Below are 19,168 nucleotides of genomic sequence, written 5' to 3' on the forward strand. Positions count from 1 at the left end.
GGTATATTACATTCTGGCAGCTTTTCCAAACCAAAACAGAGGTCAATATCAAAGCCTAATATCAAAGCCAGATAAAGGTAATACAAGAAAATAAAGTTATGGACCAATCTCTCTAATGAATATAGATACAAAAAACCCTCAATATATTAGCAAACTGAATCCAACAGCACATTAAAAGAATTATGCACCATGATCAAGTGTGTTTATACCTAAAGTATGCAAGAGTGGTTCAACACAAGAAAATCAATTAATGTAACACACCACATGAAGAATACGAAGTGGAAAAACTGCATGAGCATCTTGATTGATGCAGAAAAGGCATTTGACAAAATGCAGCATCCTGGGGGTGCAGTGGTAGTTCAATGGTAGAATTCTCATCTGCCATGTGGAAGACCCGGGTTCAATTCCTGGTCCATGCACTTCCCCAAAAAGCAAGCAAAACAAACTGAAATAAACAAAAAAATTCAAGAAATGGTGCTGCAATAACGGGATACTCACATGGAAAAATAATGAAATGTGACCCCTCCTTACAGCATACAGAAAAATGCAGCAACCTTTCTTGATTAAATACACTTAAAAAAAATAGGATTAGAAGGAAACTTCCTCAACGTGATAAAGGGTATACAGGAAAAACCCACAGCTAACATCATTTCTTAGGCCATGAAAATGCCCAATTGACGACAGCAACAAGGTGATATCTGCACTCTGAAAACAGGCTGCTGGCCTCCAGGACACCTCTATTACGTCACAGTCAATGGTGAAAGACTGACAGCTTTCAAAGATCTGGAACAAGACAAGGATGCCCACAGTTGCAACTGCTATTCAACATTGTACAGAAGTTCTACCCAGGGCAGGTAGGCAAGGAAAAGAAATAAAAGGCACTCAAGGTGGAAAAGAAGATGTAAAACTTTCACTATTTACAGATGACATGATTCTATATTTAGAAAAACCTGGAAAACCTACAACAAAGCTACTAGAGCTAATAAACTAGTTCAGCAAAGTGGCAGGATACAAAATCAACATGCAAAATTCAGTAATGTTTCTATATTGAAACATTCAGTAATGTTTCTATATTGAAACATTCAGTAATGTTTCTATATTGAGCAATCTGAGGAGAAAATTAAGAAAAGAATTCATTTACAATAGCAAATAAAAGAATAAACTATTTTGGAATAAATAGTAAGTATGTAAGACTTGTACACAGAAAACTACAAAATAATACCAAAAGAAAACAAAGAAGACCTAAATAAATGGAAGGTCATACTCTGTGCATGGATTGAAAGACTAAATATCATTAATATGTCAACTATATTGATTTATGTATTTAATATAATCCGAATAAAAATTCCAACAAACTAGTTGCACAAATGGAAAAGCCAATTATCAAATTCATTTAGAAGAGTAAGGGAACCAAATAGACCAAAATATATTGAAAAAGAAAAATGAAGTTGGAGCATTCTTACTTCCTGACTTTAAAGCATTTTACAAAGCTACATGTAAAATCAAAATAGCATGGTTTTGGCATAAGGATATATATATATATATATATATATATTGACCAATGGAATTGAATTGAGACTCTAAAAATAGACCCTGACATCTAAGGTCAATTAATTTTTGACAAAGTTGTCAAGTCCACTCAACTGGTTAAGAATAGTCTCTTCAAGAAATGGTGCTGACAACTATGTGATGATATTGTGAGTCATTGATTGTACATCATGTATAGAATGTTTGTATGTCAAGACTGTTTGTATGTTTGTTTTTTAAGGTTTACAAAAAAAAATGGTGCTGGGAGAACTGGATAGCCATATGCAAAAGAATATAAGGGGTCCCCTTATCTCATACCTTATAAAACATTAACTCAAAATGGATCAAAGACCTAAATGTAAGAATGAAGATTGTGAACCTGCGAGAAGAAAATGTAAAGAAGCATCTTCAGGACCTTGTGGTAGGCAATGGTTTTTTAGTCTTTTCAGCTAAAGAACAAGCAATGAAAGAAAAAAATAAATGGGACATCCTCAAAATTAAAAACTTTTGTTCATCAAAGGACTTTGTCAAGAAAGTGAAAAAGTAACCTACTCAGGAGGAGAAAATATTTGGATACCAAATTTCCGTTAAGGGTTTAATATGCAGACTATATATAAAAGATCCCACAACTCAACAATTAAAAGGTAGACAACAAATGAAAAACGTGTACGAGACCTGAATAGACATTCTCCAAAAAGGAAATACACATGGCTAAAAACCACATGAAAAAATTCTCAACATCTCTAGCTATTAAGGAAACACAAATCAAAACCACAATGAGATATCATTTCACACATATCTGATTCGCCACTACTTAAAAAACAGAAAACTGCAAGTGTTGGAGAGGATGTGGAGAATAGGAACACTTATTCATTGCTGATGGCACCCACTGTGGAAGATAGCTTGGCAGTTCCTCAGGAAGATAAAAATAGAATTACCATATGATCCAGCAATCCCATTAGTAGGTATAAACCCAGAAGAACTGAAAGCATAGATTAGAACAGATATTTGCCTACCTATGTTCATAGTGGTATTATTTACAATTGCCAAAAGATGGAAGCAACCTAAGTGTCCATCAACCAATGAATGGATGAAGCTTGAGGACATTATGCTGAGTGAAATAAGCCAGACACAAAAGGACAAATATTGTACTAGTTCATTGTTATGAATTAACTATAATAAGCAAACTCATAGAATTAGAATGTAGAATACAGATTACCAGGAGATAGATTGGGGTTAGAGAATGGGGAGTTGATGCTTAACTTGTACAGAATTTCCAACTATGCTGATGATAAAGGTTTGGAAATGGATGGTTGTGATAGTAGCACATTGTTGTCAGTGTAATCAATAGTATTGAACCATACAAGTATATGTAGTTAAAAGAGGAAACTTTAAGATGTATATACAACTAGAATAACATTTAAACTATTATTAGAGTAATAATTTAAAGATAAAACATAGGACTATACAATACAATGAATGCTACTGTAGAAGATTGACTATTAGTTAACAGTACAAATATAAGAATATTCTTTCATTAATTATAATAAATATTAATACAAGGTGATAATAATAGGGTGGCATATAGGAAAAACACACTTGATGTAAATAATGGACGATAGAACTATTTTAAAAATCTTCCATCACATAACAAAGGTAACTACTGTTAAAAAATAGTACAATTTATTTAAATAGCACTATCATTAATAGTAACAAAGGTTCCATACCAATGCAAGGTGTTGGTGGTGGGATGGTGTACAGGAATCCTGTATTTCATGCATGATAGTTTTGTAAACTCACAAGCTCTCTAATAAAATAAAGGAACTATTGTGCATCAATAAAATAACATTTCATTATAGCAGTTTGGGAAGAATTATGTCTTCATTTTCTAAAATTGCAGCAGGCAAGCAGAATTTAAAGGCTATAATTTCTCAGTTTTACTCTAATTCCAAAACTCAAATTTGCTTTGGGACATGACTGATTTCATTACTCATTTAATATCACTTCAGATCTCTTTTTCACTTCTTTAGATTACATTGCCCCAATGCTCTGTTCTTGGCTGCCTTCTCTCTACATTCACTCCCTAAAAGATCTTATCCTACTATATGGATTTAAATACCATTTATATTCTATTTTCCAGCCCCAATGAGCTTCAAATTGCTATATTCATCTGAATACTGAACATATCTACTTGCATGAATGTACGTACTTGGATCTCAGATTTAGCATGCCTAAAACACAACTCTGGATTACAACCCCAAACCTGCTTCTCAAACCTTCAACTCATTAAATGATATCACCATTTTTAAAAGTTACTATTTTAAAAAATATATATTTATGCAAATTTTATTGAAATTTAAATAAATTATTAAATCTTATTCTAAACAAACATTTTCTCAGTGGTCTAGAAAATAAGCTTAAATGTCATCCAACTTTGATTGAAGTGGGACGACATCCCTTACACTAATATTGCACAAACTTTGTAGCTTTGAGACAAAAACAGTAGCACAGCCCATTTGAAGATTGGTCTAAAAGATCAGTCCTTATTTTAGTGGCTCAGTGTTTCAAAGTTTCCTCTTCACTCCCCTGCAGTTACTTCTGAGATGCTGGGAAGGATGAAAGGTTAATTCCTTGACTATTCAGAAGACCTGAATGCAACAAGAGTGAATTCGATGAGAGGTCTAACTTACTAAGACTTTTGTGGCTCCAATATCTATGGTTTAAAAAGTAGCTAATAATAAATAAGGACATTAAGGGCTATTATGTGGCTGTTGACCAGCTCTACGGGTACTTTCTTTTTCCTCTCAGACACCTCCACCACTGACCCACTATGCCAGACTCTCACTCTGCACTGACAATTCACTTTGATGGGTCTTATTTAAACTGCAAAGATGTGGTCACTGGCAGTGAGGATTAAATAAAAATCCCCAATGAAGTGAAACTGATGAGAAAGCAAAGTTTAATGTTTATCAAAACAAATTCTGTTACCATGGTAAAAACCTCAAGATGAAGATAAAAATCACATGTCTGTCACTTTCAGGGGTTGGGTTCAGACACTGAAAATGCAAATTCCAGTTGTTTCTGGATTGCTCAGGTCTTGGGTTGAAAGCAAGAGACAATTTAGGGTTACGCTGTGGATGCAGGGAAACTATAGGTAGAAAGCTTGGAAGTTCAGAAGTGCAAGGAGAATGGACAAAAACCTCACTCAGCCTTTTCTCTCACCCATACACCTTCACATTCTGTGAATCTTCTGCAAAAAAGCAAAGCAAGCCTTCTTCCCCATCTTCCAGTCAGTAGAACTTCTACTCTCCTTTCTATCCCGGATTTCAGTGTCTGGATGACCTGGGCCATTGTGTCCCCTGCACACTCAGCCTGCAAGGCCTTTGCTGATCTCCAGGAGCTACCCTTGACTTTGCTTGTCCTTACTCTTTACGCATGTTCTACCGGTAAAATAGATCCCCAAACTTCTATCCCCGTTAACAGTCTGAACTGTATCTACTTTCGCTTTTCTACTGCACTAGCCTTCCTTCAACCCGGCCTCCTGGCTTTATCTCTTAGTCTTCTCCCCACAGACGTTTCTCAAAATGGCAGAATATTCTATGAAACAGAAATCACATCTTATCAATCTTCTGGATTCCTTGCATCATCTCTATTCCAAGCCATCGTGAATGACTAAATTTTGGCAAACAGCACTGATTTTGAGTTTTTTCTTTCTGAAGGACTTTGGTATTTCTTTATTTACGAAGACTTGGAAGTTTTATTCTTATTCCTGACCTTTTTCTTTACTCTTAGCCTGAAATGTAGTCATTAGCCAGTTGTTCTTTATCTGTTGTCAGCTTTAGGAAGACTTCATGTAATCTCAGCTAGGTCCTGTAATATAGTTCACTGATGCCAAGTGCCACCTTAGGATGGTGGTGATAGTGTGGGATGGGGACCGCAGGGTGCAGTGTTCATGGGTGCTCCATAAAATTCAGCCATCTTCTCTTTCAGGACATTGAAGAATACTCCTCCTCCTTAAGAAGTCTGTGCCTTAGTGGACTGCTCGAACTATGCCTGAACCCAAAAGGCATATGATAATCATCATCCCTCCTTGCCTTTAAGTAAATATATTTCATTAAAATAAATTACTAGATAAAATTCCAATGCTGAACTACAAATATTCAATTCTTTCTTTGACCTCTTCCACCCTGCAACTACTCCAATTAACCCCTCCAATATTAAATCATTATATCTAAACCATACAGTTATGCTTTTTTGTATGCTGTATGGCAGGGGTCACATTTCATTCTTTTTCCATGAGTATCCCCTTACTGCAGCACCATTTGTTGAATTTTTGTTTGGTTTTTTGTTCGTTTGGGAAGTGCATGGGCCAGAAACAACCCAGGTCTCCTGCATGGCAGGTGAGAATTCTACCATTGCACTACTCTTGCACCCCCTATAAATCAGCTTTTAATACTCAGGTATAATAATGACACCCAGTAAGAGAAGAATGCCCTTCATCACTTTCACTTACCTCACTTTTTATTAAGAATAAAATACTTCCCTCAAAATATAAAATAAGGGAAACATGATAAGGGATTAAGTGAACATAATATCTATTTTTATTACCAAAACATTAAATTTTGACACATTGCATCATTTGCTTTTTAAAAATCTATTATCTGACTTAAACCTATTCAGCAAAAATGTCAATAAATTATATAAATCATATTGTGGGTCTTTTTAAAACTAAATACAATGTTTTATCATAATCAACGATGCTAAATGAGCTGCATGAGCTGTTAACTTGCAATTTGTTTTTAGACTTCTAGCTTAAAAACAAAAACAAAACCATCCACATGCTAATACATTGTTGCAAAAGTTTCTCAGATACGCTCTCCTCATCACGGTGTATCAGTAACCTTCTGTTTCTTCACTGAGGTACAGCACACCGTCATATCAGATGTCAAGGTACTCTCAGTCTAAACTGTTCTAGCTGGCTCATCTTAGAAATCCCATTGGATGGAAGGCTGATGATAGACATTATTCTTTGACCCATGCTATCTTGCCTTTTAAGTGATATTTCTTTAAAAGGAAATCATTAGCTAAGAACTCCAATGGTGAATTTAGAAACAATGATTCCAATTCAATACACATTAAATCAAATGCTAGTACTTAAAATCACATATTCTGAAAAGTGAAAATGATAGACAAATACAGAACTTATGTAAACAACAAATGAACTAAGGCAAATAGCACTGCCACCACATGCTTTAAAATGGTATATTTTTTGGTGTCAAACTCTTTGCAAATTGTATTTTGGGACAGTTCAGATTAATTTAAAAGAAGTGTGTTCCACATAAGACTTCTAGTGTTTACAGTATGGGTGGCATCTTTTAAAAAAATACATTGATAGTCTTATTAGTGAATGTTTTCCACTTGCTTTCTAAAACTTTATTTTCTGTGGAGGTAGACCAAAGCATAGCCTTAAGTCCACATCTGCACAATTACAATATAATCCTCATCATCTCTAGAGATTTTAAAGCTAGATATGATCTTCGTCCTCTCCATCATCTTCATCTTCATCCTCCTCATCAGCTTGGTCTCCAGGTTCAAGTTCATCCTCTTCTTCAATCTTAAGGGAAAATATACATTAAACATTAGGAAGATTTATTCACTCCACATTCTAATATATACTCTGTTGATAAATCCCATATTCTAGCAATTCTAATAGAATACAATGCATCTGATTTTCTTGATTCAATGCTTAAGGCTCCATGCTGTTTTCATCATCGTATATACATATATATATATATAATTGTATAATATAACATATATACAAAGCAAAGAAAGAAAAAAGCAATAGTTTTTAAAGCACTCTTCAACAAACAGTTACAGGACAGATCCCAGAGTCCGCCATGGGCTACCATACCATCATCTCAGATTCCTCCCTCTAGCTACTCCAGAATATAGAAGGCCAGAAGGAACAAAACCTTTTCATCACCACAATCGACCTTCCTCTTGTGTTGTTTTTAATATGAGATGAGATATATTGGTTAACTTTGCTGAGGGATGGATGGCACTACCTCACTACACACACACATCTGAATTAAACATGGCAAAAGATAATGGCACACTTGGATGGTGAGAGTCTTATTGGCACAGAAGCAATCAAATCAATTCACTTTCTAGGGTCAAAGCTTAAAACATAACAACTAAAAGTGATAGAAACTGAACTTAAAACTGTATCTTGTCAATTTTTAGTGAAAGCAATGTAGATGACCCCTTATTATCTGTCATGTCTATGTCTGTGATATATATAGAAATAGAAACATTCTCCCTGCTACATTCAAATAATTACATTAGAATAATTTTAAAAAAACATATTAATCTTACTGGATGACCAAGTTCCTTTAGTTTATTCTTCAGTGAAAATACTTGTTGATCTTGATCAGCCAACAGCACCAAGAGATCATCTTGTTCTTTTTTAGAATCTGTAAGTTTCTCCTCTAGCTTATTTTTCTCATTTTGTAAAATGGCAATGGTACTGTTAGATGAATCCAACTGCTCTTTAATAGCAGTTCTTTCGTCAGACACAGCTTTAATTTCATTCTAGGAAAAGAAAGGGAAAGTTGACTAATCTAGAATTGGTATTCACTGTCCTAGGGTTTAAAAAATAGATTTTTTCCCCAGTGCCTGCCCATGTAAAAATAAATAAATAAATAAATAAATAAATAAGTAAATAAATAATTTTTCTATGAAAAATCAGTATACTTGCTCAATCTGAGGGAGTAGGGGGTGGGGCTTGGGGGCTGAAGGTCACACAGACAGATACAAACAAACAGAAATGGTAACATGAGAATTTATTTTATAGACTATCCACCAAAGATAATTATTGAGAAAAATAGTGTAACAGCGAAAATAAATTAGCTACTGTTCAGAAAATCCTAAGAGAGAAAACAGTAATGCCACCTCAGATAATCAGAGGAGTCGATAAAGACATGGAACACCATATAGCAGAAGTTTGATTAGTGTTAGAATTAGAAAGCAAAATACAAGTTTTTACATTTCTTTATCCCAACTTCATAGATACAATTAAAGTGGACAGAGCAATGAGTTAAAAAAAAATCCATGAAATAAACAATATGGCCACAATTTAAAAGCACAATTATATATTATCTTCATTTCACCATTTTTTTCATGCATTTTATTTTTATTTAAGTTACCTTATTCCTTTTGTCTTATTTTTTTCTTATGTGTCTGTCACTTAATAGGCTTGCAGGATTTAATTTTTTTATTAATTTTTTTAATAACAAACAAACAAAAACATTCTTAACATATGATCATTCCGTTCTACATACATAATCAGTAATTCACAATATCACATAGTTGCATATTCATCATCATGATCATTTCTTAGAACACTTGATCAATTCAGAAAAAGAAATAAAAGGACAATAGAAAAAAATTCATAAATACAATACCCCTTACCCCTCCCTTTCATTGGTCACTAACATTTCAATCTACTAAATTTATTTTAACATTTGTTACCCCTATTATTTATTTTTATTCCGTATGTTTTACTCGTCTGTTGGTAAGGCAGATAAAAAGAGCATCAGACATACGGTTTTCACAATCACACAGTTACACTGTGAAATCTTTATCATTATACAATCATCTTCAAGAAACATGGCTACTGGAACACAGCTCTACATTTTCAGGCAATTCCCTCCAGTCTCTCTATTACATCTTGACTAACAAGGTGATATCTATTTAATGCATAAGAATAACCTCCAGGATAACCTCTAGACTCTGTTTGGAATCTCTTAGCCACTGACACTTTATTTTGTCTCATTTCACTCTTCCTCCCTTTTGGTTGAGAAGGTTTTCTCAATCCTTTGATGCTGAGTCTCAGCTCATTCTAGGATTTCTGTCCCACATTGCCAGAAGGTTGACACCTTGGGAATCATGTTCCACATAGACCGGGGGGGGGGGGCGCGGCGGTGACTATGCTTGTTGTGATAGCTGGAGAGAGAGGCCACATTTGAGCAACAAAAGAGGTTCTTTTGGGGGGTGACTCTTAGGCCTAATTTTAAGTAGGCTTGACCTATCCTTTGTGAAGTTAAGTTTTGTATGAACAAACCCCAAGACTGGGGGTTCAGCCTATTGCTTTGGTTGTCCCCACTGCTTGTGAGAATATCAAGAATTCTCCACTTGGGGAAGTTGAATCTTTCCCCTTTCTCACCAGTCCCCCAAGGAGACTTCTGCAGGATTTACCCATGTCCCTCAGTCCACCTTGGCTTGTGTGTTAGACAAATCTGTACCCCTTGTTTTCTTATTGCAATTACATATTGGTGTTCAAAAGAAAACAAGTATTTTTAATGATTTTTACTTTTAAAATATATTCATATACATTCTTATATTACATAGGTGATGCCATTATTTGAAATGGCACTAAAAATCTTGATCTAAGTCATCAAAATAGAAATGGAAATGGAGTGAGATAAAATTATATGCCATTAGCTTCCTTCATAAGGATCCGAGAGATTAAAAGAAATAAAATCAAATTTCCTGATATTTGAGAAAATACATAGTAAATAAAAGTTTCACCCAAAACTAACCTTTAATTCTTTAGTCTCTTGTAATAATGCTGACAGTCTTTCGTCTACATCAGCACTTTTTACGGTGCTTTCAGTTTCATTCTCTCCTGATACAGGAACCGATTTTGCCTGGAAGTAGAAATTGTAAGAAAAAAGTTTCTTTAAAATTAAAAAATTCCAAATGATCAACATGAACTCACAGAATAGTGGTTTAATTGTCTGGCTATTTTGAAATTTTATTCTCAATAATAGAAACTGTAATTCCTTGCACAGAAAATATAACTCCTTACATATTTATATGTACTTCAAAGATGAATGAAGCTGTATCAAACCCATCAGAGAATGAAGAAGGCTGGGCTAAGCTGCCTCAAGTTTACCCTAGAAAATAATCAACAAGCAGCTCAAACATAGCTATAACACAGGAAGCAACAAGCAGAAAATGTTTTTCAAAGCCTTTTCCTCATAATATGACTGCAAGTTAAGTTCATGCTGTTATCTCAGATAGGTGGGGACACTGAGGCAAATATCATTCCTTAAGTGCTATAGGAGGTACTTCTAAGTCACAATTTTCAATCTTTCTTCATCTTTTTTCTACATGGGTTTTTGAACCACATGTCTGAATTAAACTTCAACATCAGAGTAAGGAGCTCACCTACAATTTCACAAATGGAAGAGAAAGAGTTAAAGTTTAGAGTAGGTATAAATTAAATGTGTATTTCCAATCTAGTACTGAAAAAGGAAGCCTTCACATGTTGTGTACTTTCAAAATGGGCTAGAAAATGTTTACAACGAGACAGATATGCCAGCAAATTTATTAAAATAAAAATAACAAGTTAAGGTAAGAAAAAGATGTTGGGGTGGGAGATACCAAGATGATTATGGCTGAAAATACCAACACTGTCATTAGGATTTCTCCAACTAGGCATTTAATGTAGCTCTGAGCTTTCTGACACAGGAAAGAAAGGAAAAGTCAATGTCATATAAATCTCATTATTTGAAAAAAAGAGAAGCAATTCATTTCATTAAGAAAGATAATTTTTCCTAATCAATAAATAATAAGGATTTTTTTCTATGAATCCCTGTCACAGAGGATGCTGACAATGCCTTCAATAGTGGTTTATCTAAAACATAGAAAAGATCTTTACCAAACAATCATAAATAAAAGGAAAGAAGGTAATGCTGAATTTTAATCTAGTGAAGCCATTTCTACAGAAAGATCAGTTCATGTCATTTACATTACATAACTCTCTGGTCCTCTAATTGTTTTTCCTGAGGCTTTTATTCCGAAATAATTTCAAACTTATGCAATATTTACAAAAATAATATAAATTCCGTAAAGAGAATTCCAATATACCCCAAACACCTCAGTTGTAACATTTTGCCACATTTGCTGAACCATTCTATCTGTGCATCAATCCATCCATCTACGTATCTATTTATCAGTCTAATTTTTGAACATCTTTGGTTATATACATCATGCTTGCTGAATACTTAATATTTCCATGTACCTTTCATAAGAACAAAAATATTTGCTATGCAACGACTCTAAGTACAGTTATCAAGTTAAAAATTTAACATTGATATAAAGTGGGTAGTCTATATTCCAGTTTTTCTTATGTTCCAATAATGTTCCTAAAAAAACAGTTGTAGGTTTACAGAAAAATCATGCAAAGAGTAGAGTTCCCATACAACCCTCCATACACACAGTTTTCCCTATTAACATTTTGCATTAGCATGGTACCTTTGTTTCAACTGATAAAACAATATTATTATAATTATACCATTAACCATACTCCATAGTTTACATTAGGGTTCACCGTTGTTTTAGTCAGCTAAAGTTGATAAAATGCAATATAGCAGAAATGGAAAGGCTTTTAACTATAGGGATTTATTAGCTTGCACATTTACAGTTCTTAAGGACTTGAAAATGTCCAAATTAAGGTATCAACAGGACGATACCTCCTCCCTGAAGACTGGCTACCAGTGATCCTCAGCTCCACAGTCACATGGCTAGGTTCAGGGTGAAGCCTGCTGGTTTCTCCCTTCTCTCCTGGATTTTGCTGTTCCCAGCATCTGGCTTCAGTGGCTTCCCTCTGTTTTCTGTGTCTCCTCTCTGTTAGATCCTGTCTCTTACCTTCTCTGGGGTCTTTTTGCTGGGTCTTCTCTCTGTCTTTTATCCTTTTATAAAGGACTCCAATAAGAGAATTAAGACGCGTGTAGGGCTTACAGCAATTGAAATAACCTAATCAAAAGGTCCCACCCACAGCAGGTCTACACCTACAGGAATGGATTAGCTCATATTTTTGAATATGATCTTTTCTGGGGTACATACAGCTTCAAACCGTCACAACTGTGTTTCACAGTTTTATGCTTTTTTAATCCTGGTAATATACATACAACACAAAATTTCCCATTTTAACCACTTTTAAATATACAATTCAGTGGTGTTAATTATATTCACAATGCTGTGTTACCATCACCCAGTCCAGAACCAAAATGTTTTAATCATCCCAAGCAGAAATTCTGTACCCATTCGACTTAACTTCCCATTTCTTACACCTACCCAGCCATTGCTAGTTTCTAGTTTCTGACTCTATGAAATTGCTTATTCCAATTATTTCATATCAGTGAGATCATACAATATTTATCCTTTTGTGTCTAGTTTATTTCATTCAACAGGATAGTGTCAAGGTTCACCCATGTTGTCGCATGTATAAGAATGGCATTCCTTTTATAGCTGAATAATTCCCATTGCATGTATAAGACACATTTTGTTTATCCATCCAACTGTTCATGGACAGTTGGCTTGCTTCTACCTTTTGGCAATTGTAAATAATGCTATTATGAATATCGGTGAGCCAATGTCTGTTCAAGTCACTGCTTTCAATTCTTTTGGATATATACCTAGAAGTGGGATTTCAGGGAAACAATGGTAATTCTATTCTTAACTTCCTGAGGAACCACCAAACTGTTTTCCACAGTGACAACATGATTTTACATTCCCATTAACAATAAGTGAGTGTTCCTATTTCTCCACATCCTCCCTAAGGATTTAATTTTCCAGTTTTTAAATAGTAGCCATCCTAGTGGGTATAAAATGGTATCTTGTGATTTTGATTTGCAGTTCCCTTATGATTAATGATGCTGAGCCTCTCTTCATGTCCTTATTGGCTGTTTGCATATATTTTTTGGAGAAATGTTTATTCAAGCCTTTTGCCCACTTTAAAAATAGGTTAGCTTCTTGTTGCTCAGTTGTAGGAGTTCTTTATAATAAACCCTTATTGGGTATGTGGTTTCCAAATATTGCCTTTATACTTTCTTGATTAAATCCTTCATGCACAAGTTTTTAATTCTGATGATATCCCAATTATCTATTGTTTCTTTCGTTGCTCAGCTTTCGGTGTAAAGCGTAAGAAACTACTGCATAACAAAATGTCCTGAAGATGCTCCCTTACAGTTTCTTCTCAGAGTTTTATAGTTTTGGTTCTTTTGTACTTTGATCTTTGATCTTTTCGATTAATTTTGGTATACAGGATGAAAACAGGGTCCACATTCATCCTTTTGATACAGCTATCCAGTTTTTCCAGCACCGTTTCTTGGAAGAGACTATTCTTCTCCCAATTAGTGGATTTCGCACCCTTGTCAAAAATCAGTTGGTGGGCAGGTCACGGTGGCTCAGCAGGCAAGAATGCTTGCATGCCATGCCAGAGGACCCGGGTTTGATTCCCGGTGCTTGCACAGATGTGTGGGCTTATGTCTCAACTCTCAGTTCAATTTTATTGTTCTCTATGTCTGTTCCGTGCCAGTACCATGCCATTTTGGTTACAGTGGCTTTCTAAGTTCTAAAGTGTGGAAGTGTGAGCCGTCCAACTGCATTTTTTTTTTAGAAATCATACCATTCTACATATGCAATCAGTAATTCTTAACAACATCACATAGATGCATGATCATCGTTTCTTAGTACATTTGCATCAGTTTAGAACTAGCAACACAACAGAAAAAGATATAGAATGTTAATATAGAGAAAAAAATAAAAGTAATGATAATAGTAAAAACAAAACAAAACAAAACAAAAGCCTATAGCTCAGATGCAGCTTCATTCAGTGTTTTAACATGATTACTTTACAATTAGGTATTATTGTGCTGTCCATTTTTGAGTTTTTGTATCTAGTCCTGCTGCACAGTCTGTATCCCTTCAGCTCCAATTACCCATTATCTTACCCTGTTTCTAACTCCTGCTGGACTCTGTTACCAATGACATATTCCAAGTTTATTCTCGAATGTCGGTTCACATCAGTGGGACCATACAGTATTTGTCTTTTAGTTTTTGGCTAGACTCACTCAGCATAATGTTCTCTAGGTCCATCCATGTTATTACATGCTTCATAAGTTTATCCTGTCTTAAAGCTGCATAATATTCCATCGTATGTATATACCACAGTTTGTTTAGCCACTCTCTGTTGATGGACATTTTGGCTGTTTCCATCTCTTTGCAATTGTAAATAATGCTGCTATAAACATTGGTGTGCAAATGTCCGTTTGTGTCTTGCCCTTAAGTCCTTTGAGTAGATTCCCAGCAATGGTATTGCTGGGTCGTATGGCAATTCTATATTCAGCTTTTTGAGGAACCGCCAAACTGCCTTCCACAGTGGTTGCACCATTTGACATTCCCACCAACAGTGGATAAGTGTGCCTCTTTCTCTGCATCCTCTCCAGCACTTGTCATTTTCTGTTTTGTTGATAATGGCCATTCTGGTGGGTGTGAGATGATATCTCATTGTGGTTTTGATTTGCATTTCTCTAATGGCCAGGGACATTGAGCATCTCTTCATGTGCCTTTTGGCCATTTGTATTTCCTCTTCTGGTAGGTGTCTGTTCAAGTCTTTTTCCCATTTTGTAATTGGGTTGGCTGTCTTTTTGTTGTTGAGATGAACAATCTCTTTATAAATTCTGGATACTAGACCTTTATCTGATATGTCATTTCCAAATATTGTCTCCCATTGTGTAGGCTGTCTTTCTACTTTCTTGATGAAGTTCTTTGATGCACAAAAGTGTTTAATTTTGAGGAGCTCCCATTTATTTATTTCCTTCTTCAGTGCTCTTGCTTTAGGTTTAAGGTCCATAAAACCGCCTCCAATTGTAAGTTTCATAAGATATCTCCCTACATTTTCCTCCTGGTCTTAGACCTAATGTTTAGATCTTTGATCCATTTTGAGTTAACTTTTGTATAGGGTGTGAGATATGGGTCTTCTTTCATTCTTTTACATATGGATATCCAGTTCTCTAGGCACCATTTATTGAAGAGACTGTTCTGTCCCAGGTGAGTTGGCTTGACTGCCTTATCAAAGATCAAATGTCCATAGATGAGAGGGTCTATATCTGAGCACTCTATTCGATTCCATTGGTCGATATATCTATCTTTATGCCAATACCATGCTGTTTTGACCACTGTGGCTTCATAATATGCCTTAAAGTCTGGCAGTGCGAGACCTCCAGCTTCGTTTTTTGCCCTCAAGATGTTTTTAGCAATTCGGGGCTAAAAACATATGAATCTGGTGATTCACTTTTCCATTTCTGTAGAAAAAGGGTGTTGGAATTTTGACTGAGATTGTGTGGAATCTATAAGTAGCTCTGGATAGAGCTGACATCTTAACAATCTTTGGTCTCCCAATCCGTGAACATGTAATGCCCTATTTATTTAAGTCTTATTTATTTCAGCAATGCTTTGTAGTTTTCTATGGACAAGTCCTCACAACCTTGACTAAATTTTATTCCTAGATATTTGATTCTTTTAGTTGAAATTGTAAATGGCATTTTTTCTTGATTATTGGTTCAGATTGCTCATTACTGCTGTACAGAAGCACCACTGATTTTTGCATGTTGATTATCATGCCACTTTGCTGAATTTGCTTATTAGCTCTAGTAGCTTTGTTGTGGATTCTTCAGGATTTTCTATATAAAGGATCATGTCATCTTCAAATAGTGAAAGCTTTATTTCTTCCTTTCCAATCAGAATACCTTTTATTTCCTTTTCTTGCCTAACTCCTCTGACTAGAACTCTCAATACAATGTTGAACAATAGTGACAATAGGCATCCTTGTCTTAGAGGGAGAGCATTCTATCTTTCCCCATAGCTATGGGCTTTAGATGTACGTCCGTTGTCATGTTAAAGAGATTTCCTTCTTTTCCTGGTTTTCTGAAAATTTTTATTAAGTGGTGCTGGATTATGTTGAATACCTTTTCTGCATCAACTGAGATGATGTAGTTGTTTTCTTTGTTCTACTAACGTGGTATATGACATTAATTGGCTTTATGTTGAACCACCATTGCATTCTTGGGATAAATTCCAACCGATCATGGTGTATAGATCTTTTAATGTGTTGGGGATTTGGTTTGCTAGTATTTTTGTTAAGGAGGTTTGCTTCCATATTGTTGAGGGATATTGATTTGTAATTTTGTTTCCTTCTGATATATCTTTCTGGCTTTGATATTAGGGTGATGCTGGCTTCACAGAATGACTTAGGAAGTGTTCTTTTCTCTTCAATTTTTTGGAAGAGTTTGAGCAGGACTGGTGTTAATTCTTCCACTACTGACTACTTTAATATTTATTTGATTTTTTAAGTTAAACATTGAGTTCCTTCTTATTTCCTTTTCTGTATACTTACTCAGGTTTTTTTTTTTTTTTTTTTTGTGATTACCATTGGGCTTAAGCTTAACACCCTAAATCTATAATAATCATGTTTGATCTGATACCAACTTAACTTTAATAACAAACACAAACATCTCCATCCACTCTGTGTCCCCCACCAGCACTGTGTTATATTTGTTACAAATTTTATCTTTATGCATCCTTTGTCCAATAGTACAAATTTATCATTACTTTTTATGCATCCACATTTCAGAATCTGTTAGAAGTAAAAAGTAGAGTTATATGACAAAAATAGAATAAAATAGCACTAACATATATAATTACCCATGTGGTTACCTTTACTGGAGATCTATATTTCTTTAATCCATTTTTATCTACTGCCCAGTGTCCTTTCCCTTCAACATGAAGAGCACCCTTTAGTATTGTTTGTAGGTCCCATCTAGTGGTGATGAACTTCCTCAGCTTTTGTTTAACTGGGAATAAATTAATCTCTCCCACATTTTTGAAAGACAGTCTTTGCTGGATATAAAATCCTTGATTGGGAATTATCTTCTTTCAACACTTTAAGTATTTCATTCCATTGCCTTCTTGTCTCTAACGTTTCTGTTGAGAAATTGGCACTTCATCTTCTTGGGGCTCCTCTGTATATAAGACATTGCTTTCTTCTTGCAGTTTTCAGAATTTCCTGTCTTCAGCATTCCACAATTTAACTGCAATGTTTCAAGGTGTAGTTCTCTTCCTGTTTATTCTATTTGGGGATCTTGGATATACATCTTGGATGTATATATTCATGACCTGTTAAATTTGGAAAGCTTTCAGGCATTATTTCTTTAAATATTTTCTGTGACCTTATCTCTCTTCTCCTGGGACTTTCACAATGCATATACTGATACTGGTATGCCTGATGGTGTCCCACAGGTCTCTCAGGCTTTGTTTATTTTTCTTCATCATTTTTTCTCTCTGCTTATCAGACTAGATGATTTTAATTGTCTTAACTTCAACTTCACTGGTTATTCTGCTACCTCCAATCTGTGGATGAATCTTCCAATGGAATTTTAAATTACAGTGGTCTTCAGCTCTGTTATTAGGTTCCTTTTCATAATTTCCACTTTTCTACAGATATTCTCTTTGCATTCATATTGTTTTCCTGATATCCTTTAGTTCTTTCTCTATGTTTTCCTTTAGCTCTTTGAGCACATTTAGGGGCATTTTTTAAAGTGTCCGGTCCTCCACATTAATGGTTGCTTTAATCTTCTCTTCTGCCTAGGTCATCACTTCGTGTTGTTTGGATGTTTTGTAATCTTTTGTTGAAACCTGGATATTTTGATGTTTTAATGTATTATAATGGAATTTAGAATCTGGGGTGTCTGATCCTTAAATTTCCATCCAACTTGCATTGTGACAAGGTTCCTCTATAATCCAAGAGCTAAGAAAAAAAGACAAAAGAAATAAAACAAACAACTTTTCGGTCTTTGCAGATTGGCCTGGGGGAATGTTCTCCTTCAGGGCTTATCCATACAGTAAGTTTAGGGAATAGGTCAAGGCAAAAGTGTAGTGTCCTTCCTTGTCCTTTCTCTGTTTTTATCTTGTCCTGGGCAAGCATGCATAGCTCTAGGTATTTCCCTGTTTACAGGGATCTGAATGTCCCCTTTCCCTAGGGAAGAGCATTTTGTCACACTCCCAGGCACCGGACTGGACATCACAGAGCCAGCAAATCTTTGCCTTGGGTAGCTGTGATTTGCATGTTCTTTTATAGTATACTATAGAAGAGCCTGTGTGCTGTCTTTTACACTCATGCCAACTTCTGGGAGAGTGAGCCTGAGATAAATGACCTAATTTTGTTCCTCAGGCTGCCACTAGACAGACTGTTTCAAGCATATATACTCCCAATATTTGCACAAGTGTTATTCTGCTCACTCCAAAACCAGGGAAACACAATCTGTACTGGGAGCATGGGCTGGTCTGTGCAGATATGCTGAGGGGACATGGGTAGGGCCAGCAAGGGAGCCACAATTACCTACTATTTCTTGTTGCCTTTTTCTTGATTCAGAACTTGCAGAACAGTTACTGCAATCCTATAACTGTTTTCTAGAGCTTTGAGAAAGATGCTTCTGTCAGTTCTTGTTGGCTGTTCAAAATTTCTGTGGGAGTGCAAGGCCTTGGAGGTTTTCACTCTACCATCTTGATTGGGGTGAGGCCCCCTAATTTTTTGATGGTACACACTTTTACGTTAAAATAAAATTGACCATGTACTTTCAATACAGTTTTAATATATAAATTACATACATGGAACTACTCCAATTGACTATTACACACAACATGCACACAAAAATCGAAATTGTAAAGGTTTATAAAAATGAGTATAATTTATTGGAGGCTATTTCATTTTCCATCCCCAAAAAGATGTCTTTAC

At 35.3% G+C, this 19,168-nt stretch overlaps 1 protein-coding gene across 3 annotated transcripts in view; it reads right to left on the reverse strand.

The window, feature by feature from the left end:
* Nucleotides 1–6,105: 6,105 nt before the first annotated feature.
* Nucleotides 6,106–19,168, reverse strand: part of USO1 (USO1 vesicle transport factor) — a 185,650-nt gene continuing 172,587 nt past the window's right edge. For all 3 annotated transcript variants that reach the window (XM_077143146.1, XM_077143147.1, XM_077143149.1), the window contains 3 exons: nucleotides 10,128–10,235; nucleotides 7,903–8,118; nucleotides 6,106–7,141 (listed from right to left, as the gene is read on the reverse strand). In XM_077143146.1, coding sequence (XP_076999261.1) covers nucleotides 7,052–7,141; nucleotides 7,903–8,118; nucleotides 10,128–10,235 — 414 coding nt within the window. In that variant the 3' untranslated portion in view covers nucleotides 6,106–7,051. The remainder of the gene's footprint in view (nucleotides 7,142–7,902; nucleotides 8,119–10,127; nucleotides 10,236–19,168) is intronic.

The sequence above is a fragment of the Tamandua tetradactyla genome, chromosome 24, assembly GCF_023851605.1.
Source record: "Tamandua tetradactyla isolate mTamTet1 chromosome 24, mTamTet1.pri, whole genome shotgun sequence".
NCBI classification, from domain to species: domain Eukaryota; kingdom Metazoa; phylum Chordata; class Mammalia; order Pilosa; family Myrmecophagidae; genus Tamandua; species Tamandua tetradactyla.